Source organism: Pneumocystis murina, assembly GCF_000349005.2.
Source record: "Pneumocystis murina B123 chromosome Unknown supercont1.5, whole genome shotgun sequence".
Classification (NCBI taxonomy): Eukaryota; Fungi; Ascomycota; class Pneumocystomycetes; order Pneumocystales; family Pneumocystaceae; genus Pneumocystis; species Pneumocystis murina.
In genome coordinates this window covers 201020-225785 of record NW_017802363.1, presented here as the reverse complement: position 1 = coordinate 225785, position 24766 = coordinate 201020, and the positions used below count along the sequence as shown (strand labels likewise).

Here is a 24766-nt window from a genome sequence, read left to right as displayed (position 1 = left end):
AGATAAATGATGAATAAACTAAAAAAAACTAATTTATCTTCAATTCAAGAAGTAAAATATACTATAGACGACTCAGTTAGTCCGGTAATTAAAGATAAGAAGTAATTAAATTGGTCTTATTTTTAATAGTTTATGACTACAATGGGATATCAAGAAACTTATCTTTTAATGAATATAAGATTTATTCTTGGATATACACTTGTTATTATATGTTCAAATGTTGCTACATGTAATTATATTTTTGGTTTTAAGCCTTCTAAAACATATACTTTATGGGGAGTTATTGGATATTTTATTTTATATGGATGTTATACTTTATGGAATTGTACAGCAGGCAGAAGCATTATTTATCAGGGAAGAAAAGGCGAGATTCGAGTATAAATATTATATATATATATATTGGTTTATTAAAAAGAGTATAGTTGAGTATTCGTTCATCTATTAATAAAAAAGGGCCTACATATACATTGACTATTGAAATACTGAAGGAAGGTATTCTAAAAAAGTTTTTGGCTAAAGAAATGTTTAATTTATGGTTTACTGAGGATGGAATTTTTGAAAAAGATCAATTTGATATATGGCTTAAAAATATTATTAAACAAATTGAAGAAGGGAAAGGAAGTTTTATTATTGATATATCAAATATAATAAAAAAAAGAAGAGTAGATAATTAAAAATATAGAAGATATTTTTCGAAAATAATGTATGAAGATTTTTAATTAAGTTTATCAATTGATAGAGTCAACATCGCTTTTTATATTATATTGTGATAGATCAATTTCTGTTCCTACTTTCAAATTATATGAACTCCCTTGATTAAGTTGTCTATATTAATCTTATTAAAAAATATATTTAATTTTTTGGAAATTACTCTGGAAATTTTAATCTATAAATAGATTTTCGTTTAGAATCTTGTTGGTGTAAACGTTCTTTTGCTATTTCTGATATTTTTTTAAGATTTTCAATATTAAGTTCTCTATATTTTTCTTCATCTTTTATAAAATATTCAATAACTCTTGTAAAACCTCCTTTTCCTTCATGATGTAGACCATACCATTCATCTATTTTATATACTACTAAAAGACAAAATACACATAATATACTATTTCTCCATATAGGTGCTGAAAAGTCTATATAAAAATCAATTATTCCTCTCGGCTTGTATTATATTCTTTAAAAAAACCTTCATCTTGAGATTTTGATACTATTTTACTTTTAGAATTGTCTATAGACATGTTGGTTAATTTTCTTTTAATATTTCTTAATAGCAGAGGATTTATAGCTTTTTTATATTGATAAATCATAATATTTAGATTTTTTACATATAAAATAATGTTCTTTTTTTAAGGGTAGATGCCGACTATAAACATTATAAAGTATAAATTAAAAAATATCAAAATTTCTTAAAAACAATTATTAAATATTAAAAAAATATATAATAAATATTAATATTTTGAGTAAAATCAATGTTTTTTTTAAAAAAATAAAGAATTTTAAAGGGAAAAAATGAAATGGAAAAACTATTTATTATTGATATTAATTTCAAAATTTATTTATGCAGATAAATCAAAGAAAATGATATGTCATGGTAAAAAAGAATGTTATCCAGAGGTTTTTGAGGCAACAAATGTGTTTCAGGTAGTTCATGAAGATCAAATACTTCCTCCAGGTAAAAATTATATTTAAAGAGAGATATATTGATATTTTACGAGGACTTCATATCCGTCTTGATTTTAGTACGGGTATAAAGGAAGCTAAGATTATAGATGAGAATGAAAACGATAAAAACAATGTTATTTTGGTTTATCAAGATGGACATATTGAATCTACAAATATCATTAAGGAAAGCCCAGTTTTTTCCCATATTGCTGAGATAAAACCTAATCTTAAAATATCTCAAGTAGAACATGAAGAGTTTTCTATGGCTTTAAAGCTTTTAATATCGGATAAATATAATGATTCTACAGAAGAATTGATTAATGTTCTTTCAGTACTGGAGGAATTATCACATGAATTTGAATTTGGAATAAAAATATGTAAATCTAGGCTTGCAGTGGAACGTCTTATTGAACTTTTAGAAACGTCAAATTCGATATTTATTAAAAAGTTAGCAATTACAGTTTTAGGATCATCTGTTCAAAATAATCCTCAAGCGCTTGTATATATTTCTGATATGAAGCTTACAGAAGTTTTGCTTAATAGATTACAATATGAAAAGGATGATGGAATAAAAATAAAAGTGTTATATACATTATCTTCTATTGTTAAATCATCTAGTGGAATGAATGAATTTTATATGACGCATGGTGATAAAATACTTTATGAGATATTTAAAAAAACGCAAAACCCTGCTTTGATATCAAAATGTGCAAGTTTTATAGAGGATAATTATTTCCAAGATCAAAATTATAATAATGATAAATTTAAAACAACATCGCTTTCTTTTTCTATGTATATTGATTCAATTATTAAACATTGGTGTGAAGATTTTCAATTAGTGCTTTTTAGGAATGAATTAGATACAGATTCCAAAGAAAAAATATTATCTGCATTGAGGTAACATTTGCTTATTTTTTTGTTTTATATTTGATATTTAATAGTATTTTAAAAAAAAAACATTATAGTATATGTAAGCCTGTTAGTGGGTTTTTAGAATTTTTAAATCATGAAACTACATTAGTATATGAAAAAGGACATCCATATATAGGTCTTCTTGAATCCATTCAACATTTATTTCAAACTTTTGGCGAGGAAGATAGAACATAGTATTGAAATGTTCTTTTTTTTGAACAATTCTTATAAAAATTGTGTATAAACTTTTATTAAAATTTATAATTTATTATACAAATCTCAATATATTTTTTTACTTCTGAAAGAAAATTATCTTCAATTCTTAAGCATTCTTTTTTTATTTCAAGATTCTCAGGGTCATCTTTTAATATTGATTGCCAGTATTTCCCCCAGTAATAAACACTAATATCTTCACCTGTCTTTTCAAATGTTTTTTGCAACCTTTTTGAAAATCTAGAAGATGATCCATGGGACTTATAAGATAATTTAATAACATCATAAAGTAACTTGTACGCATATATCATCATATCTTTTGCATTTATCTGTTTAAATTGTGTTTCACAATTCTCTGATGCCTGAAAAATTATTAATTTAATAAGAAGAAACTTTTGTATGACATATACGGGATTAAAATCGACCATATATTTATTAAAGACTCTATTTCCAATAAGATGAATAAATAGTCCATGGCAAAAAGCATTATAAATCTTATTTTCATCAAGGAAATACATCAATGCCAATTTATGAAGCTCATTAAGTGGATATAATGCAGAATTCCATCCTTTTAAACGGTGAAGTATAGAAAGAACTCGGAGAATATTTATATTTTTTTCAGATAATGCTTTATTAATAAGCATTTCAAGATGAGAAAATGTTTCTATACTCATGTTATTCTTTAAAACAAGATAACTTTCATCTTTTTCTGGGAATTTGCAACGAATACATTTGCATAAAAAATAATAACGTGAAAATAGTTCATTTTGACGATTTTTTTGTGTATTATTTGCATCAATGTATGATATAGTAATCTAAACAAATATAAAAAATTTATAACAATATAATATATTATATACTTCTTGATTCATAGATATTTTTTGAAGTGATCTAAGCGCTATCTTGTTTCTTTCAAAGACAAGTGTAGCATTAGGATAGCATGAATGGTCAATTCGTGAAATAGTTGGGTCTAATGCTGTACCAATAGTATCATATGACGACGTTAATAGTGAAAATGAATTAATCATGATCTAAAATCATAAGATTTCTTTATTTCATAATACGTTTTCTTTTTTACTTTACAAAGTAGATTTAATACTAACATCTCATTTGGTTCATTTGTAAAGTTCTGAATACCTTTTGATAGTATCAAAATTTCCTCCTTTTTTTCTGAAGACATAATTTCTGATAAGTGACTCTCAAGTTCTTTGATAGTGTTCCATTCTAAACTAGATGGATGGTTACGTCCATAGAAAATCAATCTCATACATATTCTCATAAATCCTGGGATTATTTTAGGCCATTTTGATGAAAAAAAAGAACACTCATATTTATGAAACATATTCCAATCTTCTTCCATGCATTTCTTTTATTTTTATTAGATCTTTTAAGACCTATTTTCCATATTCATACCTGACAACAATATTGAAGAATTTTACAAGCCTTACATGGCATTAAATAAATCTCTGAATCATCCTTATCTTCTTCACAAATAAAACAATTACTACATCCATTTGAAATATGTTTTTCATCAAGAATTGCTACCAACGGCTTAACCATAAAAATTTGTTCGCCTTATTTTTAAACTAAAGCTCTTTAAAAACAGAAAAATTATACCTTCTTCAAAGTCTTTTTCTGAGTAAAGTCCATATTCTTTAGAATTTATATGGTTTTTAACTTTTACTGGGAAATTTTTGGTTTTTTGTAGATCCATTTTGATAATTTAAAATGTCTTTCAGTTTTAATTTTGAAAAGAGCAATGAAAGTTCTGAAGATGATGATAAAATTAATAATATGGATGCGTATAATGAAGATACATCCAGCAATATCTCTTCTTTACCTCCAAAGAGGCACACTCTTGAAGAATTAGTAAGAAAGAAATGTTAATGATTTTTCTAAAAAAACCGATATTTAGATTGAATTTTTGCCAGAAAATATTAGCTTTGACGTTCTTAAAGTTGATTTTAAGGAGTATTCTTCTTATAAAACTCTTTTACCAAAACGTGCAATTTGGGATATTCGATTACAGCTGATGGCATATGATTATGATACATCTCAAAGCGAATTATTGTTTTTAACTGGTTCTAGTGATATTATACCAAATGTTTATGAGGTATTCTATATGAATATTTGTTTTTTTTTTAAAAAAATACAAGGGAGGGTATAAAACATGGGAGTGTAGTTATGATTTGGTAGAATATCTCTCAAAAACATCATTAAAATACAGTAAAGTTCTTGAGGCAAATATTATATAGACTTTTTTTATAAATTATTCATATTTATAGCTTGGTTGTGGTTCTGCTTTGCCTTCAGTAGTATTATTTATACAAACTCTTCTTTATTCAAGAAATCAAGCAGTAAATTTCACTTTTCAAGACTATAATATTTCTGTTTTGAAATTTTTAACTATACCAAATTTATTTTTGGCTTGGGCAATCATAAAAAATCAAGAAATTGCATCTATGAAAGAAATGAACATAACAAACACAATAAAAGAGGAGTTTCTTTCTGATTTAATAGAAAAAAAAATAACCATAAATTTCATTTCCGGAGGATGGTGTGATAAAATGAATCATTTAATTCTAGATAAACATGATTTAATACTTGCTTCTGAAACTATTTATTCAAAACAAAATTTAAATACTTTTATAAATATACTGGCATATAATATTGAAAATCATAAAGAAAGTAAAGCTCTTATTGCAGCAAAAAAGACATATTTTGGATTAGATGTTTCAATTGAAGATTTTATACGAAAATTAGAAGAATTTCATTTAAATTATTCTTATGTATATGAAAGTATAAATACTGGTATTGTACGTGTGATACTTAATATAGAAAGTTTTTTATAATTTTCTGAGATTTTTCTTCAAATTATTTCTGAAGTCTAAATTAATTTTAATAAAACATCAATTATTACTATTGAAAGAACATAATTATTCAATAAAATATAATTTATTGTATATAAAGTATAAATATTAGATAAATAGTTGAAATTATGAAAATTTGTAATTAAAAAATGGATAAATTAGGCAATATTTATTAAATATGTTAAACACAGTTTTTAAAAAAAAATTATAGAATAATTTATTTAATTCTTAAATATTATATATAGAGGATTTTTCCAATGCTTGTGATATATCATTAACAAGATCTTCTTCTTCTTCACATCCAACACTTAAACGAATTAAATCATCATATATGCCTATTTTTTCTCTTTCTTCTTTTGATATCCCAGAATGAGTCATCAAAGCGGGAATTTCACATAAACTTTCAATTGCTCCCAAACTTTCTGCAAGACAAAATAGTTTTGTAGATTGACAAAATTTTTCAGCTGCTGTAGATCCTCCTTTTATTCGAAAGCTTACCATTCCCCCACCTAAACCATTTCTATGCTGTTTTTCAACAATTTTTCTTTGAGGATAAGATTCGAGCCCTGGATAAAATACTTGAATAACTAATTCATGTTTTTCCAGAGCTTTAGCAATTGCTAAAGCATTGATGCAACATTGTTTATAACGAAGATGAAGCGTTTTTAATCCCCTTTGTGCAAGCCAACAATCAAAAGGACTTGGAACAGCTCCAATAGCATTCTGTAGAAATTTAAACTTCGTATATAAAACGTCGGAATTCAAAGCAATAACTCCTAAAATTACATCGCTATGTCCATTAATATATTTAGTTGCAGAATGTAGCACAATATCTGCACCATGATCCAGAGGATTGCATAAATAAGGCGAAAGAAATGTATTATCTATAACGACAATAATGTTATGTTGATGTGCCAACTTTGAAATAAAAAAAATATCAATTACTGAAAGTGTTGGATTACTTGGTGTTTCAATCCACAATAACTAATAGATATTAAAATTTCTTATAGTAATATAGAATTTATAAATAAACTTTTGTTTCTGGTCTAATATACAAATTAAGAGATTTCTCGTCTTTTAAATCTGCAAAAGTGACTTCTATACCATATGTTGACGCAATTTTTGTAAGATAACGATGTGTACCACCATAAACATCCATGGCAGAAATTGCTAAAGAATATTACTATTTTTTTTAAAAATTAATTATAGTAATTTTACCATGACTTCCTGGAGATAAAATATGAAAAATAGTCATTAAAGCTGCACATCCAGAAGAAAACGCTAATGCATATTTTGCATTCTCAAGTGTTTTAATAGCTTCTTCAAAATTTTCTCGAGTTGGATTTCCTGAGCGTGAATATTCATATTTCGAAACTGGATTTCCTGGGGATAATTGAGCAAATGTTGTAGATAAGTAAATAGGTGAGATAACAGCCCCTGTTTGAGGATCTGTACCAGATCCTGAATGGATAGCTAAAGTACCAAACCCCAGTTTATTATTTTTCATAATTTTTAAAAACTGAAAATTTTAACGAAAGCGGTACAAGTATTTCTTTGATATATGAATAAATAACTTATCTATAAAATGTTAATGTTCCTATATCGAAATGAATATAACTTTCCTAAAAAAAAAAAGAAAAAATAAAATTGTGAAGATAAAAATAATTATGAAATATTGAATTTTCTTTTTTTTTTAATTTTTCGTTCAATTTCTTTTCTTTCTTCTTCTTTATCTTCAATTTTACCTATTCTTGAAGAAAATTCTTCTTCTTTTTGTAATTGAGCTGCATTTGTCTCCATATCAGAATCAGAATCGTAATTATTTGAAATATAACTAAATTATAATTATTTAAAAAATATTAAAAATTAAAAACATACTCTTCTTTTCTTTTACCAAAAATTTTCCATATTTCAGATGATATGTTGTAATCTAATGTTTTGTTTTTCTCTGATGAATCTAGCTTAGCTTTTTTATAATCTATATTTTGTTTTGTTAGAACATCAACAAATAATATATATAATATAAAAAAACATACCAGAAAAGGAATTTTGAGATGAAATATTCCCGGATACACAATTATTAGATGGAATTTTACTTGAATTATTCGTTTCTGGTGTATTTTTATTTGTTTCCGATGTATCTTTATAAAGAAAAGGAAAATTCTTGCCCTTTTTTCTCCATATGCTATTTTGAATTTCTTCAATTGTCCGAGAATCACGCTTAGGTCCTGTATGAAGAAGAATTAAATCATTAGGATGGAATTCTGTTATAATTTTTGATTTTGTAAGATTCTTAGATCGTATAGGAGTTGAAAAATGATTCTTTTTTCCTTTGTTTATAGAAAATTTAGATGATAATGAAGAAGAGCCCTTATAATTTGACAATGAATCATTTTTTTTTACTAAAGGTACTTTCGTAAACGATACTGGCTGTTTATGTGTTTGAAAAGGTTTTGAGCTTGTTTCGTGCTTCAAAAGAAAATTAGCGCCTGATTTTACCAAAAATTTAGAATCTGATTCATCTTTTTTATTGGTTGTTGAACTCAAAGGAGAATTAACATTTGTTTTTGAATTTATTTTAGCAATTAAATTCATTTTTAAGATTTCAGGATTCATATTAGACGTTTGCGAAATAAATTCCTTAAATGACTTTAAATTCATCAGAGACATATAACAACAGGAAATATCCATATACTATAGATCTACTTCTTTTTTTAATGGAATCTTTTTCAATTCCTTGTGATTCATTTTTCATTTTTAATGAATTCGATAACGAATTCTCCTCATTTCTTTTCTTTTTATCTAATCCACATTCATATATCCTTTGTGCCCTTTCTTTCCGTTCTTTTTCACAGTTTTGAGATTCCTTTATTCTATTATCTGCTTCTCGAAGAGTCTTTGTCTTTTCAAGTTCTTCAAGACATATTTGTTGTTTCCGGTCATTTGATGATGCAATAGCTAACAAAGAATTGTACTAATAATGTAAGAAATATCCTCAAAAACTTAAACAAATCTCTTAAAAAACCTGACTTCTTGAATTCATCGCTGTAGGTCTACTATAATGAAGCTCGAGATCGCTGGACTATATTTGCTAAAAGAATGAAATGAAATAGAAAAGTTCAAATATAAACAAAAAATTCTATAAAATTATAAATAAAAAATATAGATTTATATATAAGAAATGGTTTTATTATAAACATGAATTTATAATTTTAATCAAAAAGACCAAATCCCATCTAAAATACATGAATCTATAGAATTTTAAGAAATTCTAAATAAACTTACATCTTCATCTGATTCTTCTTTTTCTTCTTCCTTAACTGGTTCCTCTACTTTTGCAGCAGTTTCTTTTATAATATAAATAAATGTTTAAAAATCTAAATTACTCACCTTGTACATTTTTTGAAGCCGATCCAACTGCTACCGATGATAATGACGCTAATTTCTCTTTACCACTAGCAATAAGTTCTTCAATTGATTGATTTTCTAGTTGATTCAAAAGTGATTTTAATCTTTTTTCTTCTGCTTCTAATCCAACTGATCCTAAAACCTTTTTAATATCTTCAGAAGTTGGTTTCTTATTTCCTCCAAGTTCTAGCAATAAATACGCTGCTAAATGCTTCATATTAAGTTGTTAGAACTATTAAAACTTCTTAAGTTGCCTTTATTTTTTAGATTTTTTACAGTAAAAAAACCCTTACTATCTTATAACCCTAACCCTCGTGACTGCTTATACATTTTTGAAGGTCAGAGTTTGTATTAATATTAACCCTATGTTAATATAGGGTTAATACAGGGCTATTTCTCGTCTTTAAAAAATTTAAAAACTCACTAAAGGTAATTACATTAAAAGAGAAATAAAAAAAGTTGTGAAAAGGATTATTAGGATTTGAAAATGGACTCGACAGGAGAGAAAAAGAAACGTACGTTTCGTCGGTTTACATATCGTGGAGTAGATTTAGAAACATTATTAGATATGTCATCAGAGCAGTTGGTAAGGCTTTGTTAGAATATTTTTTTATTAAAGTATGAAAATGAATAGATGGAATTGGTTCATGCAAGAGCACGTCGACGATTTCAGAGAGGATTGAAACGTCGACCAATGGGATTAATTAAGAAACTTCGAAAAGCTAAAAAAGAAGCACCTCCAGGTGAAAAGCCAGAAACTGTAAAAACACATTTAAGAAACATGATTGTAGTTCCTGAAATGATTGGATCAGTAATGTATGTATTTTTTTTTCAAAAAAAATATTGATAATTTTAAGTGGCATTTATAATGGAAAAGTATTTAATCAAGTTGAAATTCGACCGGAAATGGTCGGACATTATCTTGGGGAATTTTCTCTTACATATAAACCTACTAAACATGGACGTCCTGGTATCGGTGCTACTCATTCATCACGATTTATTCCATTGAAATAAAATATTTTAATTTATGGAAGAAAATACTCTAAAGTTTACATTTTTGATCTTGTTTATATAATCTCTATTGTTTCCATTTATTTTTAGATTTTTATATTTTAATTTTTTTTAAAAATTAATTTAATTAAAATAAATGAATATAGAAGAATATGTAATTATATAGAAATAAATGGCTAATAATTTAAGATTTGATGATTTTGGTAGAAGTTTATTTATATTTTCTAAAGAACTAAAATATTGTTTCTCCTTTATTTTAACATTAATCAAAGAAAAACCTAAATTTATTATTTTTTTAAAAAAATTAAAATATATTTTATTAAGCTTTTAATATCATAGAAGTAATGGCTATTGAAAAATATGATATACCTATCAATTCTCAAGAGTCATCAGATGAGCTTTGCAAGAAATTTGAAAAGACTTTGAATTTAAAAACGGAATATTTAATTATAAGTGCTATCCAAACAAATATTTTTGCTGAATGGGAAAAAAAGTTTTTGTTCTGCCCAAAGAATAGGTAGAAATATCGGGAATAGATATTTATTTAATCTATATGTTTATATATATTTAGACTTGCATTATCAGCAGTTTCAAATGGGGATTTATCAAGTATTATTTTTCAGAGAGAGGCAGCTATTTTAAATAATAATCATGTTTATTCTGATAAAATTGAACTGGAGGGATCGCCTGTTACGTACCAGAGAAAATCAGGGCGATGCTGGCTTTTTGCAGTAACAAATGTTATAAGAGTTGAATTTATGAAGAAGTAATTATAAGCTTCTATATAAATTTTAATAACAGTGAATTTAAAAAGATATAATCTTTCTGAATTTGAGTTTTCCCAGGCTTATCTTTTTTTTTATGATAAACTTGAAAAAGCAAATTGTAAATCTGAATATATGTTTATTTAAGCTTATTGGAATTATAGATTTTTTAGAAAATATTCTTAAGACATCGGAAGAAGCTCTTGATTCACGTATTGTGAGCTTTTTATTATCTGAACCTATCAACGATGGTGGTCAATATGATATGGTTGTTAATTTGCAAGTTTTAATTTTAAATTATTAGATAATTTAATGTTTTAGGCTTAACAAATATGGATTGGTTCCCAAACATGTTTATCCTGATGCTTATAATGCTAAAGATAGGTACTTATAGACTTTTGTTATTGATGATATGAATAAAATAGCGTTTCACTTAATCGTATAATTAAAATGAAATTGCGTGAATATGCTTTGATTTTAAGAAGTTTGGTTGCAAAAAATGCTACTACAACAACTATTTCTTCTTTTAGAGCTAAGATGATAGAAGAAATATATGTTATTTTAGCTATTTCTCTTGGTATACCTCCTAAACCAGACGATGAATTTACTTGGTTGTATGTTGATAAGGATAATAAAGTTAACTCATATAAAACAACACCTAAATTGTTTTATAGAGAATTTTCTCAATTTAAAGTGATAAATCTGAAATATTTCCTATTATAATTAATAAAAAAAGGGTGATGAATATATTTCTCTTATCAATGATCCAAGAAACGAATATGGAAAAATGTATACTGTAGACATGTTATCTAATATGGCAGGTGGAATTGTAAGATTACAATTTATATTATCTTATTTATTCTAAATAACAAGGGTGTACGATATCTTAACACCAAAATGGAAACTCTTAAGGAAGTTGCAATTAAAATGATTAAAGAAAATAGGCCTGTATTTTTTGGGTATAATTTAAAAATTTAAATTTTATTAATTAAAATAAATAGTGCGGATTCTGGAAAGTATATTGATCGTCAATCCGGTATCTTTGATACAGCATTGTTTAATTATGAACTTGCCTTTAACGTTAAATCAAATCTCTCAAAAGCTGATAGATTAAGGGTATATCCTTTATAAACATAATTGCTTTGCTGATTTCTATAGGTTGGAGAAAGCTGTATGTTTCTTCAATAAAATAAATGAATATCTAACAGAAAATAGTAATGACACATGCTATGGTTATTACTGCAGGTAAATTTAACTTTATTTTTTCAAAGACATCTAAGAATTTTAGTTCATATTGAAGACGGAAAACCGGTAAAATGGAGGGTTCAGAATTCATGGGGAGAAGATGTTGGACAAAAAGGATGGTTTATGATGACAGATGAATGTAATTTTTCTTAATTGTAATATTCAATACTTATTTACTAGGGATGACTGAATTTGTTTATCAAATAGTATGTCATCATAGCGATCTTTCTGAAGAATTGCAATCTGTTATTAAACAAGTTCCTATTGTTTTACCCCCATGGGACCCTGTGAGTTTAATTTTTTTCTTTATTTTTAATTAATAAATAAAAGATGGGCTCTTTGGCTCGAGTATGAAAATGAAGTAGAATTAAGCTTATTGATTCGGACTTATGTTTTTTTAATAAAGTATATTATATTTTTTTATATTTTTTTTAAGATCGGAGCTTATAAAGATTTTTTTTGATTTAATTAATATGAATCAGCAATATATTTATGATCCACCTCCTTCTCCTCCGCCTAAAGCTACCATGTTCTTGTCACCTTTAAAAACTCATTCGCCATTGCAACTTTCTAAAAAGAAATTTCATCGAGTTGAAAAAATATATAAAAATAACTATAATTCTGGCAAAAACAATTTTAAAAATTTCCTGTCTAAACCTGGTATTTATTTGTTTTAAGATTCCAGTCTTTTCTAATTTTTTTAAAGAAAAATCTTTAAAAAATATAAAAAATAAGTCTGACAGACCTGATAAACTTGAAAAATATTCTAAATGTACATATTCAACACTCCTTGATGATGGGACAATAAGTTATAAGACAGTATTTTATAATAAAGATGGTTATGCAATGAGTAGCACTGCGAATATTTGTGAAACAAATGATAATGAATCTATTGAAAATATACCCAAGTATAATGTTTTGAAAAGGTTTTATTAAGTGTTTATTTTTATTAGAAATGAAAAGACAGAAATACAAGAAGATATTAATGCATGGATAGAAGAAAGAAAAAAAAAATGGCCTACAGATAAGAATATTGAAAAAAAGGTATATTAAGATAAACAATAGAGAGAAACAATGATTGAATTATTAATAGAAAGAAGAAAAATTAAAGGAATTAAATAGAATTAAGGATTCTTTTGAGGAAAAAATAAAACTAGATTTTTTAGAAAATAATGATCATTTTAAACCAGCTAATGATAATTGCATAAAAAGTAATGAAGTTAAAAAGATAGAAACTCCAGAATTATTATTTGAAAATATTAATAGTCCACTTTCATATTTTTTAAAAGAAAAATCTGATGATAAATCTAATTATGGATTTAAACATGATAATATATCCAAGAAAAAGCATGAGAAACGTTTTACAAAATCTAATAGGAATTGTATTTGGCGTGTTAGAAAGTCGTTATATACAAAGGTATGAATTTTTTTTAATATTAGAGTGATTTATTTTTTTAGTTGGTTGAAAAAGAAGAACTACAAGAAAATATGATTATATTACAAGTTATTAAGCATTTAATAGAATTTTATAATATAAAATAGATTACATTGTGTTTGTATATATTTACAATCATAAAGGCTATTTCGAACTATTTTTTCGTCTTTTTTTCCATTGTTTAGTTTTATTTTTTATTTGTGGTTTATCTTTATGTTTTTTTTTTGTTAAAATCTTGATACTGTCTGATTTTGAAGCACGTTTTCCTTCAAAAACCATATTATTTATTAGCTTCTGAGTTTTTCTTTTATTTAAAGGGGCTTTTTGAATATTAATTTGTGTAGTTTTTTCTGTTAAATTTTCATTAGAACTTTTAGTATTTAAATCTTTAGTTATTTCTTCATATTTTGATTTCGATTTTCTTTTAGAAATGTTTTTTGCTCGAACAATACGTAATTTACGATTGAATGGACCCTTTTTGTCATGTAAAAGTAATGCTTCATCAATAGATTCTTGATTTATAAATTGAACATATGCAAATCCTTTTCCTACATTTGTTTTGCTATTTCGAACAATACGTACAAATTCTATTTCTCCACACTGACCAAAATAGGACCAAAGCTGTTCTTCTTGAGCATCAAATGACAAGTTTCCTATAAAAATAGATCTTTTTGAAACGTGTGGAGTAGGATATGCAACACTATCTACTCTTATGTGTCTGTTTAATAATAATGTACCATTTAATACAAGGGCATTTTTAGATGACTCTTCTGTTTCATAAACTATGTATGCATTAACCATATCTCTTTTTGGATGAAATTTCCTTTGAATATACGCAATTTTCTTGGGTAAAAATTCTGAAAAAGCAATTGAACGAAATCGAATAGATTTTATTTTCCCAAACTCCGAAAATTTTGTTTTAAATGTTTTATAATCACTCTTTATATAATAAGTTTTATCTTTAAACCTTATTTTTATATACCTTTAAAGAAATAATACTAAGAGGTAAATTTCCAACAAATATTGTAGATAAATCTTTCTTAAGACTTTCATCCAAATCAATTTCTTTCTTTTCTAAGGAATTCTGTTTATTATTGCTATCGAATTTGCAAATAATATTCTCATTTTTTTCTTTTTTTTTAATATTATCTTCCTTTTCATTTTCGTTTTCATCTTTTAACAATTTTTTAAAATATCTTTCTTCAATATTCAAATCTTCAAATGACCTTCTTCTACGCTTTCTTTTCCTTATTTTTTCATCTATCTTATCATCTAGGTTTATAATATTATTTTCCATAAAAAATCTATTTGATGTTTTTTTATCTTCATTTGATCTCTTTTTTTCCCTATTTTTTTCATTAAACCATATAAACTAAATAAAATTAATAAAATATATTCTTAAAAAAACAAAGAGAATTACATTAGTATCACTCATATTGACAAGCTTCTTATTTTTGCTAATTTCCTTAAATTTGAGTAAAAAATTCCGTTTTTTTTTTAATATTATATTTTAACGCTACATTTTATATCGAAGTATTATTTATTTATTCTTATTTCCTACTGTTTCACCTCTATTTTCCTTTTTTTTCCTATCCGGCAAAAAAATGAGGTTAGAAATTTAGCTTAGACTTAAGGTAGATTAACGATAGAACGACAAATAAATTGACAGAAATTCTTTAGATTTTAAAGATATCAGAAGAGAGTTAAAAGAGTGTTAGATTTTGCTTTTTTTTTTAAGAAACTGATTTTAAGGGTTAAAATTGAGGTTTAATTGTTTTTTTTAAAATGCCAAGAGGTCGAGGACGACATCATGATCGAGAAATAATAATAGAAAAAGGAATGGTTTCGAACCAAAATTCTGCGGGGATATGGTCCGGAAAACGCTTGAGAAGAGGACGTGGGAGAATATCTAAGAAAGGAGTATGTTTTTCCTTTTTTTTCGGGTTTAAAAGGATAGTTTTTGACGAAAATAAATAGGAAACATTATCAAGCCCCGTATTTTCAGGATCATCAGTTTTTAGGGAAAATTATCTTGTTGAAAATTCTATGGAAGGTCTAGGGTCTAGTAAAAATGCTTATATTTTATATGGATCGAAGTATAAAAATAGTGAAGAAAATACGTTGGTTGGAGAGCCTTTAATAGATACGAATCAAACACGACAGGACAACATGAATGAATTGGAAGCAATTTCTGTTTTGGATGGGTTTTCTAATTCAGTATCGGTAGTAGATTCTTCATATATTAAAAAGCCAAAAAACAATAATTCAGATGATGATTTATCATCACTTAGTGAGCTTAATGACTCGGAAGCCGAAACAGAAAGAATTGAAGATATTGATTCTTCTCTTGAAGTTCATATGATAAATAAGAAATTAATAGAGGATCAAAAGAATCCGGATATTAATGAATCGGAATCATCGCAACCATTTACATCATTTAATAAAAAATATAAGAAAGACAAGTCAGAATTATTTGGTCCGCCGGAATTTTTATCTTCATCATCTAATGAATATGTTTCTAAAAAAGACTCAAAATCTGATGGAGATGATGATAGCGTTCATAGTAAAACTATTCCAAGTCTTGATAATGAAAGTACAGTAGAAGAAGAAATAATGGAAAGTGTTTTCGGTGATGATGATATTAGTATGAATGTGGATGATGAGGGTTATATGAAGATTTTTTATAGAATATGCTAGTGTTAATATTTAATAGTAGATGAAAAAAAAGTTCAAAAGAGAAAGGACGCAATTGCAGCTTTAACACAAATTGAAATACAATTTGCTAAGCTTCGTGATAAGTATATTTATTGTTTTATGTAGGACTTTTTTTCTTATAATTTAAGATTATATGAGAATCAAATTAGCTGTTTAGATAAGGAAGTAGACTTAGTAAATAAAGGGATTCATCCTGAGTTATCAAGTTTAATGGAGAAGATTGCTGAAAGACGAGAAAGGAAATATAATATTGCTGTTGCTTTTCGAGATATGTCAATAAAGTTTATTAAAGATGAATTTATTGCTCATCAATATGAAATTCAAAATAGTTTTTTGGTAGAAAAATTATTATATTTAGACATAGATCTTATTTATTAATAGGAGTCTAAACGGAAATTAAGGGAAAAAATGCTTCAAAGAACAGGAGAAAAATGTTTTCAAATTTATCATGAGCGACGTCTTATGGAAACATTAGCACCGGGTATAGAGATTTTTTAAATATTATTTATATATTTATTGTATAATAGAATATGGATTTTCTATCCCTACTAAGCGTTTAGTACAATTAAAGAATCGTAGAGCACATGAATTAGAAGTTATGTTTTTAGTTGGTCTTAAAACATATATTGGGTTTCCAGCTGCACCTGAAATAAAAAATGCATCTAAGGAAGAAATAATGCAAGATTTATCAGAAATGAAAGTTAAACGGGCACCATTTGATTCATTTCGTAATTTTATTTTTCCTAATTCTACTCTTCAAAATACTTCATCACATAATCAAGAATCCCAATTAAAATCATATAATAATAATCTTTTTTCTCAATTTCTTTATCAAAAATCTTCTCAAAGTCGTCAATATTCGAATTGTATGACATCTCATTCTTTATCTGAGTATTCTTCTCTAAAACAGCATTCTCTAAATACATATCCACCTTATAATTCTGATCGAAATCAGCCATCCTCGCATGATCAATATCATTCGTCATTTTGCATGCAGCATGAACAAGCATCAGTGGATATGCAATTAATGGGTAATAAGCCATTTTGCCAATTTCCACTTAGTCCTCGATTAAATCAATCTTTGCAATATTTTGAGCCATTACAAAAAAAAAATGACTATATTGGAATGATTCTTCATCAGTAAAACATAAATTTTTGTTTTTTAATCATACAAAAGATATAATTAGTATCTCAAATTTTTTATTTAACTCTTATGAACTAAATAATGAGACTTTCAATAAAGCTAGGACAGGGACAAAAAATGAATATTCTTATATTTGATGGATAATAGATATATATGAATTAATGTTAATTTTTTTTATATTTTTAATTTTATTCCTTTTAAATCTTATGATTGTAAAGGTTTATATAATTGTTTTATGTATACATATTCAAAATTAAAACAAAGAATATTTTTGTTAAAATATATATTAATTGTCACTTTATTCTAACTTAGATTTTCATAAAATCATATAATGATTTTGAATGTTATAGATCTTATTTTTTCAATATTTATTTTTTGATATAGTAATATAATCAATATTAGATTTATAAAGTATAGAATTGGTATAATTAAAGATATTAGATAATAATCAATGTTTTATCGAAATTAGTAACAGATATGCTTTATTATAAAATCTTTTTGTTAAAAAAATCTTTTATTGAGATAAAAATAAAATATAGTATTTAAGAAAAAAAATTAATATTTATTTTATTTTTTAATAATATAAATATTCTTTAAGAAATTAGACGGGAAATCTAATCTAATTTTGTTTTTATTTCAATATTAAATAAATTTTCATACAATTACTTGATATTTAACTTAAATAATTATATATAGAAATTTTATCTAATTATTAATAATAATATTTTAATTATCTAATTTTGTTTTGAAAAATATATATTAAATTTATTAATTTTATATTATATATTTTTTTTGAATTAAAATAAAGTAATTTAATTTTCAATTATAATATTATAAAAACATAATTTACTACTATTTTAAATATTTATTTTAGTTCATTATTATTAAAGATTTTTGATATCTTAATAAAATATAATAATTTATATAAAAAAAGAACAAAGTTTTTAAAATGATTTTATTATATGTTATTGTTAATATTATAGTTTGTATATACTTGATTTTTTGAAAATTAAAAAGGATTATAATATTTTTTAATGCTCAAAAAACCAAGAAAAGTATTTTTAAGACTAAAAATTTATTAAAATATATAAAATTTCCTTTTTTTTTGTTAAAAATATTAAATATTAATAATTTTATGATTAAAATTTCTTCAAAATTATCATTATAAAACAAAATAGAAATATGTTTTAAAAAAAATCCAAAAAAAATTGTATGTATTCAAAATTGCTTTTATAACTTTTAAATATTTAGAATTTTATGAAACACATATTCTTTTTTTTTTCAAAAAAATAATAAATGTTTAGAGCTTTTAAAAATTAAAAAAGAATAATGAAAATCAGGTCTTATTTTTAAAAAACATAACCCATACTTACAACTTAATATAGAGGCTTAAAAGTAATTTTTCACAGAAATTCATTAAAAGACTAATAATGTCTCAAGAAAAACGAGAAAAATACAACTAATCGTCCATATTTTCAAAAAAGACAAGATAAATCATGGGAAAAAGTAATAATCTATCCCTTTATTAAAAAACATTTTTAATATAATTTAAATAAGCGTGCGCAACAGAGAAAGGCTATCCAAGAAATGAAAGAAAGAGAAAAAAAGATAATACAAGAAAAACAAAAAATACAAGAGGTTTGTAATTTATTAATTAAAAAATACTGAAAAAATTCATTTTTTTCTTTTAATATATAGAAAAAAAAAGAATTAATTAACAAAAAACTCCAGGCCAAAAAAGAAAAAGAACGCTTTGAAAAAATGAAAGAAAAGGTAATTTATTATATCATATTTCTCATTATCTTATCAAAAAAGATGCATATGAAAAGAATTGAACGCTTACGAAGACGAGAAAGAAAATCTAAACTCTCTCAAAAATAATTACTTAATTTATATAAAATTAATATTTATCACTTCTATTTCATTTTAACAAAGAATTTTTTAAAATAATAAACATAATTATTTATTAATTATGTTTTGAAATATAGCATTTAAAAATAATATTAAAAAAATATGAAAGTTCGATCGTTAACATGATCACTTAATCATTTTATACTGAAATTAAGTATAAAACTTAACACATATATTTCAGAGCCAAGAAGATTAAATGGCACACCTAAATTCATTAAATATAAGCAAAATTTTCTGTATTTTTAGTTTTTTATTCTTTGGTGTTCTTGGGGCAAAAAATTATCATATTACAGTTACATCATTTAAACATTCATTGTTTTCATTTTTTTATTTTGACAATAGTAAAGTAGGTTATATTATGATATATTTTATATTTAATATTGTTTAAAGGTTATTCTTGCTCATGATATTCTGGATAAAGTTATTTGGAAAAGCGACAACGAAGGTACATCATGGACTAAAATAAAAAGTATACCAAAAAATAAGGCTAAAATGTTAATACTTCATCCATTTAGTGATAGAATGGTAAACAGGAGAATTGAGGATTTTCAAAATAACTCTTTTTATATAGGCATTTGTTTTAGGAGAGGATAAGACACATTATTATACAGATGATCAAGGGTTGACATGGAAGAGTTTTTCTACAGAAAATCCTTTTTCAGAAGAAACTGCACCGCTAAAATTTAATTCAGCTAATCCTAATTACATTATTTTTATTGGCTCAGAATGTGTTGATTCGGCTCGAATAAATTGTAAATTTATGGTAAAATAATTCAACAAAAGCTATTTTTTATTAATTTCAGGCATATTATACCAAAGATGCATTCAATACTAATCCAAAGCTTCTTAAAGAAAATATACAATCATGTATGTTTGCTAAATCCTCAAAGGAATTTTCCAATTGCTCAGATGAATTGGTTTTATGTGTTTATATGCAATCGAATATTTATGCTTCAGGTATATATTTAATGAAGTCTGAAGATTGGTTTTCAACATATACGCATATAAATTTTGATGAAAAACCATTAGTTAGTTTAGAAGGAATTGGAACAGTTCAAACTTTTATTATAGCTGTTGTTAGATCACATAACACTGAACTTGAAATGTATGTTTCTAAAGATGGAAATACATGGAATAAAGCTAAATTCCCATATTATCATCAAAAAAAACTAAAAGAAAATTCATATACTATTATGGAATCGAAACCATATAGTCTTCAAGTAGATATTTTGACATCAGAATATCCCTTCTATGGCGGAATTTCTTTTAAATCTGACATTAGCGGCATATATTATACACCAAGTTTGGAACATACAAATAGAAATGATATGGGTTACGTTGATTTCGAAGATATTCGTTTTATTGATGGTGCCATTTTTGCAAATGTTATAGAAAATTGGAAAGAACTAGAAAATAATGGAGATTTTGATAAAAAAATTCAATCGAAAATATCTTATGATAATGGTAATACATGGAATTCTATTAAACCTCCTATAAATTCTGATTGTAATATTTTTGATTCTAAAATTTGTTCTCTTCATTTACATTCTATTACGGATAGATATAGATTTGATAAAACATTTTCTAGCTATGCTCCTGGAATACTTATTGGAATAGGTTCAGTTGGATCATATTTAAAACCTTTTCATGAATGTAATCTTTATATATCTGAAGATGCAGGTAAAACATGGTCTTTATCATTAGAGGGAACGCACATATATGAATGCTCTGATCATGCAAATATAATTGCAGCAATTCCTGATCAAAAGACTCGTAATTTTTACTATTCTTTTGATAGAGGTAGAAATTGGTAAATATTAGAAAAATCAAAAATTTAATGTTAACTATATAGGCAAAGTATTGATTTAAAGCATAACATTCGGCCATTAGCATTAATAGTAATTCCTAATTCTAAAACAGGAAAGTTTTTGCTTATTGCAACTGAATTCAATGAAAATGATATTGATCACTCGATAAATGCTATTTCTATTGATATTGGTGAAGCTTTTACTAAACAATGTATTTTAGATAAAAATGATTTAGAAAAGAGTGATTTAGAAAAATGGTACTCTCATACTGAAAATGGTATATATCTATATTAATATTATTATTTTTATAATTTTTAGAATCAAATTGTTCAATGGGTCGTAAACAATATTTCTGGAGAAGAAAGATTGGTAGAAAATGCTTTATTAAAGAAAATTATTCAGAACTTCAGGTCATTGAAGAAAATTGCCCATGTTCTAATAATGATTATGAATGGTATTTTTAATGAGCTTAAATATAAATTATTTTAACTATAATTTTAGTGATTATAATTTTATGGAATATGATAATAAATGTTTGGAACAAGTTCCACAAGAGATCCCTCCAGATGCATGTAAAAAGCCGGATGATGTCTTTTGGGCACCTAGTGGATATAGAAAAATTCCAGGAAATATTTGTGATAGCAAACGTGGTGTTATAAAAGATAAAAAAATCGAAGTTTCATGTAAAACAAGTAATAAAAATTAAAACAGAAAATTATTAGTATATATTTAATGTAAAATAGATACTCATTTGGATAAAATTAGAATTACATTAACGGATTTTAAAGGAGAATTAGTTAATTATTATTACCTTAAGAAAAATGAAGATGATTCTAATGATAAAAATGATGCAGATGAGGTATTTTATATTGATTATATTTTATTTCTTATAAATACTGTAGACTATTCTTGTTTTAACAAATCAAATGGAACTTCATGTTTCACACGACCAGGGTAACCAATGGAATCAAATTCTTGCAGATGAAAATATTCTTTTTATGTATCAAAATGTTTACACAAGCGAGCAAGTATATTTTTTTGGAATGAATAAAAAGGCCTGGGTAACAAAAAATCGATGTTTAACTATTGAAAAAATTCAACTTCCAATTTATTCACATATTGAATATAAACCTGAGTTTCATCCAGATAATAAAGATTGGATTATATATACTGGATGTAAAGATAATAAAATCATGCAAGAATGTGAAACGGAATCATATTATTCTTTAGATGGAGGAAATTCATGGAATCTTTTAATATCTAATACTCGTTCATGTTCTTGGATTAAAACTAAAGATTTTGATGCAGATAAAAACTTGATATATTGTGAAGTATATATATTTGATTCTGAAAAATCTTCAGATAATCCTGTAAAATTGGTTTACTCGACTGACTTTTTTAATACTTATAATGTTTTGTTTGATTCCATTACTAATTATGCGAGATTTAAAGAATTTATAATTTTAGGAAAAGTATAAAATAACAATGGTTTTATTAATTCTAATTATATAGTACAATTCTCAATTAAAGACTCTCGAGCCATATATATCATTAGATGGGTTAAATTTTACCATTGCTAATTTTCCTTCTCACTATTCTGGGCAAATATATACAATTCTTGATTCTTCCACAAAATCTATATTTGTACATGTTACTAAAGACGACTATAAAAGTTTTAAATGGGGATCTATACTTAAATCTAACTCTAATGGGACCAATTTTGTTAAATCTCTGGATTTCGTTGATCGTAATAGTGATGGATTTATAGATTTCGAAAGATTCAAAGGATTAGAAGGAATTATAATATCTAATATTGTAATAAATCCAGATGATATTGTTAAGGGTTCCTCAAAACGTGTTAAAAGTTTAATTACATATAATGATGGTAGTGAATGGTCTTATCTAACTCCTCCTAAAGAAGATTCAAAAGGAAATAAATATTGTACTGGAAAGGTATGTTAAAAAAAAAAAGGAAATTTGTAATTAATTTTTTAGCTTGAAAAATGTTCATTAAATCTTCATGGAGTTATTGAACGCATTGATCTTCATGGAACATTTTCCTCAATTACAATTCCCGGTTTAGATTTTGCTATTGGAAATGTTGGCGAATATTTGGATAATTATTTAAATAGTAATACATTTATGACGCTAGATGGAGGAGTAACATGGAAGGAAATCCAAAAAGGACCTTATTTATGGAAATTTGGAGATCAAGGTTCTATAATATTATTAGTTAGAGATAAAGACTATACAGATCATTTTCTTTACTCTTTAGATATGGGAAGTACATGGAAAACAGTTTATTTTCCAGAAAAAGAATCAATTTTAATATATGATATAACAACTGTTTATTCAGATACAAGCCGAAAATTTTTATTATTTTCTATTAGAAGTAACAACGGTAATAAATGGACTGCTATACATATTGATTTTACTATGCTTACTGATAGAAAATGTAATTTTTAATAAATTCAAATATTTTTTTAATTTTTTTCTTATAAACTTTAGGTAAATTAAATGAAGATTCTTTAGATAAAAGCGATTTCAATACATGGAGTTTTAAATACCCAAATAGCGAAAATTCATGTCTTTTTGGAACTATAAAAACTTATTATAGAAAAAAATCAGAAAGACATTGTTTTATAGGAAAAAGTAATATAAAACATTATATTTCAAAAAATTGTACATGTCAGCCACAAGACTATGAATGGTAATAATTGTTCTTAATAATAAGATTTTAGCTAAAATTTCAGTGATTATAATTATGAACGTGCATCCGATGGGAGCTGTCAATTAATACAAGGCCTTAAACCCCTAGATCATTTAGAGGAATGTAAAAAGCACAATCTTCTAGAATATAATAAACCAACTGGATATCGAAGAATTCCTCTTACAACATGCCAAGGAGGCAAAGAACTTGATAAAGATTCAACACCTATTCCATGTCCTTCAAAAGAAAAAAAATTTATAAAATTAGGAAAAGGTTTACATGGTTTCGAATTATTTTGTATTATAATTTCACCTTTTATTATTATTATTTTTGGTAGTTATTGTATGTGGATTTTATATAAAGATAGATTTTTAGGGTAAGTTTTTTATATCTCATTGAATATTTAAATTTATTTTTATAGACAAATAAGACTTGGCGAAGATGAAAGGCCATCTGGATTGATACAGTATCCTATAATACTATTGGATAAAATAACAGTCTTATTTTCTGCCATTCGAACTATTACAAATTATATTATAACTAGAATAATTTCTTTATTTTCTGGCTATAGATTTAATACAAGAAATTCTTTTTTTAGGAATAATTATTCCGCACTTTTATCAGATAGTCCTGAATTACTCTATGATGATTTTGAAAGTTAAAAGACAATTAAGCGTAATTATATATAGGTAATATATTTTATATCTTATTTTTTTAAAGATTCATTTAAATCTGTTATTTAAATATTAATTTTATAATTAAAGCGAATTTTGTATATCATTTGGTATAATTTATTATGATAATTTTTCATTTAAAATTTCAAAAATTATAACCAAAATTATCTATCATGATTCAAAAAAAGGTACTTTAATTGCTCATGAATAATAATTAAAAGTATAATTTTTCCAAATAATATAGTAATTTTAGATCTCACGTATTTATAAAATAACTATACAATTAA

The 24766-nt window shown here is 25.1% G+C and overlaps 15 protein-coding genes across 15 annotated transcripts; 9 read left to right on the top strand and 6 right to left on the bottom strand.

Moving 5' to 3' along the window:
• Window positions 1-6: 6 nt before the first annotated feature.
• On the top strand, window positions 7-814 carry PNEG_00113 (hypothetical protein; the record flags this gene model as incomplete). The annotated part of the gene is made up of 3 exons (XM_007873779.1): window positions 7-84; window positions 130-375; window positions 423-814. The coding sequence occupies 3 exons, from the start codon at window positions 7-9 to the stop codon at window positions 672-674; spliced, it is 576 nt and encodes a 191-aa protein (XP_007871970.1). The 3' UTR covers window positions 675-814.
• On the bottom strand, window positions 708-1304 carry PNEG_00112 (hypothetical protein; the record flags this gene model as incomplete). The annotated part of the gene is made up of 3 exons (XM_007873778.1): window positions 708-825; window positions 872-1130; window positions 1184-1304. 3 exons carry the CDS (start codon window positions 1302-1304, stop codon window positions 729-731), a joined length of 477 nt encoding a protein of 158 aa, XP_007871969.1. The 3' UTR covers window positions 708-728.
• A 122-nt stretch (window positions 1305-1426) lies between these two features.
• Window positions 1427-2766, top strand: PNEG_00111 (hypothetical protein; the record flags this gene model as incomplete). The annotated part of the gene is made up of 3 exons (XM_007873777.1): window positions 1427-1669; window positions 1713-2556; window positions 2601-2766. The coding sequence occupies exons 1-3, from the start codon at window positions 1507-1509 to the stop codon at window positions 2764-2766; spliced, it is 1173 nt and encodes a 390-aa protein (XP_007871968.1). The 5' UTR covers window positions 1427-1506.
• A 56-nt stretch (window positions 2767-2822) lies between these two features.
• On the bottom strand, window positions 2823-4344 carry PNEG_00110 (hypothetical protein; the record flags this gene model as incomplete). Its single annotated transcript, XM_007873776.2, has 4 exons — window positions 2823-3599; window positions 3645-3815; window positions 3863-4150; window positions 4198-4344. The coding sequence occupies 4 exons, from the start codon at window positions 4342-4344 to the stop codon at window positions 2823-2825; spliced, it is 1383 nt and encodes a 460-aa protein (XP_007871967.1).
• Window positions 4345-4578: 234 nt separating this feature from the next.
• Window positions 4579-5636, top strand: PNEG_00109 (hypothetical protein; the record flags this gene model as incomplete). Its single annotated transcript, XM_007873775.1, has 4 exons — window positions 4579-4653; window positions 4700-4897; window positions 4941-5015; window positions 5070-5636. The coding sequence occupies 4 exons, from the start codon at window positions 4579-4581 to the stop codon at window positions 5634-5636; spliced, it is 915 nt and encodes a 304-aa protein (XP_007871966.1).
• A 246-nt stretch (window positions 5637-5882) lies between these two features.
• On the bottom strand, window positions 5883-7161 carry PNEG_00108 (hypothetical protein; the record flags this gene model as incomplete). The annotated part of the gene is made up of 3 exons (XM_007873774.1): window positions 5883-6638; window positions 6688-6824; window positions 6873-7161. The coding sequence occupies 3 exons, from the start codon at window positions 7159-7161 to the stop codon at window positions 5883-5885; spliced, it is 1182 nt and encodes a 393-aa protein (XP_007871965.1).
• Window positions 7162-7319: 158 nt separating this feature from the next.
• On the bottom strand, window positions 7320-8736 carry PNEG_04275 (hypothetical protein; the record flags this gene model as incomplete). Its single annotated transcript, XM_007873773.2, has 5 exons — window positions 8680-8736; window positions 8350-8628; window positions 7691-8303; window positions 7533-7632; window positions 7320-7488 (listed from the first exon to the last, which is right to left on the bottom strand). The coding sequence occupies exons 1-5, from the start codon at window positions 8695-8697 to the stop codon at window positions 7320-7322; spliced, it is 1179 nt and encodes a 392-aa protein (XP_007871964.2). The 5' UTR covers window positions 8698-8736.
• PNEG_04274 (hypothetical protein) lies at window positions 8680-9429 on the bottom strand. The gene is made up of 3 exons (XM_019757796.1): window positions 9045-9429; window positions 8940-9001; window positions 8680-8890 (listed from the first exon to the last, which is right to left on the bottom strand). Exons 1-3 carry the CDS (start codon window positions 9277-9279, stop codon window positions 8867-8869), a joined length of 321 nt encoding a protein of 106 aa, XP_019613391.1. The 5' UTR covers window positions 9280-9429; the 3' UTR covers window positions 8680-8866.
• Window positions 9430-9514: 85 nt separating this feature from the next.
• Window positions 9515-10076, top strand: PNEG_00106 (40S ribosomal protein S15; the record flags this gene model as incomplete). The annotated part of the gene is made up of 3 exons (XM_007873772.1): window positions 9515-9648; window positions 9697-9878; window positions 9920-10076. The coding sequence occupies exons 1-3, from the start codon at window positions 9550-9552 to the stop codon at window positions 10074-10076; spliced, it is 438 nt and encodes a 145-aa protein (XP_007871963.1). The 5' UTR covers window positions 9515-9549.
• A 276-nt stretch (window positions 10077-10352) lies between these two features.
• PNEG_04273 (hypothetical protein) lies at window positions 10353-12531 on the top strand. Its single transcript, XM_019757795.1, has 14 exons — window positions 10353-10590; window positions 10645-10839; window positions 10888-10958; window positions 11002-11116; window positions 11159-11221; window positions 11263-11530; window positions 11574-11666; window positions 11711-11796; window positions 11839-11953; window positions 11996-12008; window positions 12053-12082; window positions 12126-12221; window positions 12263-12369; window positions 12413-12531. Exons 1-14 carry the CDS (start codon window positions 10418-10420, stop codon window positions 12434-12436), a joined length of 1449 nt encoding a protein of 482 aa, XP_019613390.1. The 5' UTR covers window positions 10353-10417; the 3' UTR covers window positions 12437-12531.
• A 24-nt stretch (window positions 12532-12555) lies between these two features.
• PNEG_00103 (hypothetical protein) lies at window positions 12556-13624 on the top strand (the record flags this gene model as incomplete). Its single annotated transcript, XM_007873769.1, has 5 exons — window positions 12556-12742; window positions 12789-12990; window positions 13036-13126; window positions 13176-13499; window positions 13541-13624. 5 exons carry the CDS (start codon window positions 12556-12558, stop codon window positions 13622-13624), a joined length of 888 nt encoding a protein of 295 aa, XP_007871960.1.
• Window positions 13625-13659: 35 nt separating this feature from the next.
• On the bottom strand, window positions 13660-15123 carry PNEG_00102 (hypothetical protein). Its single transcript, XM_007873768.1, has 3 exons — window positions 14938-15123; window positions 14500-14889; window positions 13660-14456 (listed from the first exon to the last, which is right to left on the bottom strand). The coding sequence occupies exons 1-3, from the start codon at window positions 14950-14952 to the stop codon at window positions 13662-13664; spliced, it is 1200 nt and encodes a 399-aa protein (XP_007871959.1). The 5' UTR covers window positions 14953-15123; the 3' UTR covers window positions 13660-13661.
• Window positions 15124-15302: 179 nt separating this feature from the next.
• Window positions 15303-17376, top strand: PNEG_00101 (hypothetical protein; the record flags this gene model as incomplete). Its single annotated transcript, XM_007873767.1, has 6 exons — window positions 15303-15437; window positions 15495-16182; window positions 16231-16315; window positions 16361-16568; window positions 16614-16713; window positions 16760-17376. The coding sequence occupies 6 exons, from the start codon at window positions 15303-15305 to the stop codon at window positions 17374-17376; spliced, it is 1833 nt and encodes a 610-aa protein (XP_007871958.1).
• A 1150-nt stretch (window positions 17377-18526) lies between these two features.
• On the top strand, window positions 18527-19257 carry PNEG_00100 (hypothetical protein; the record flags this gene model as incomplete). Its single annotated transcript, XM_007873766.1, has 7 exons — window positions 18527-18586; window positions 18628-18716; window positions 18762-18771; window positions 18817-18882; window positions 18934-19014; window positions 19075-19149; window positions 19192-19257. The coding sequence occupies exons 2-7, from the start codon at window positions 18706-18708 to the stop codon at window positions 19255-19257; spliced, it is 309 nt and encodes a 102-aa protein (XP_007871957.1). The 5' UTR covers window positions 18527-18586; window positions 18628-18705.
• A 226-nt stretch (window positions 19258-19483) lies between these two features.
• Window positions 19484-24467, top strand: PNEG_00099 (hypothetical protein; the record flags this gene model as incomplete). The annotated part of the gene is made up of 14 exons (XM_007873765.1): window positions 19484-19633; window positions 19678-19812; window positions 19859-20050; window positions 20091-21097; window positions 21140-21372; window positions 21414-21549; window positions 21597-21787; window positions 21839-21954; window positions 21998-22567; window positions 22608-23048; window positions 23091-23550; window positions 23604-23805; window positions 23849-24181; window positions 24227-24467. 14 exons carry the CDS (start codon window positions 19484-19486, stop codon window positions 24465-24467), a joined length of 4407 nt encoding a protein of 1468 aa, XP_007871956.1.
• Between the last annotated feature and the right edge of the window lie 299 nt (window positions 24468-24766).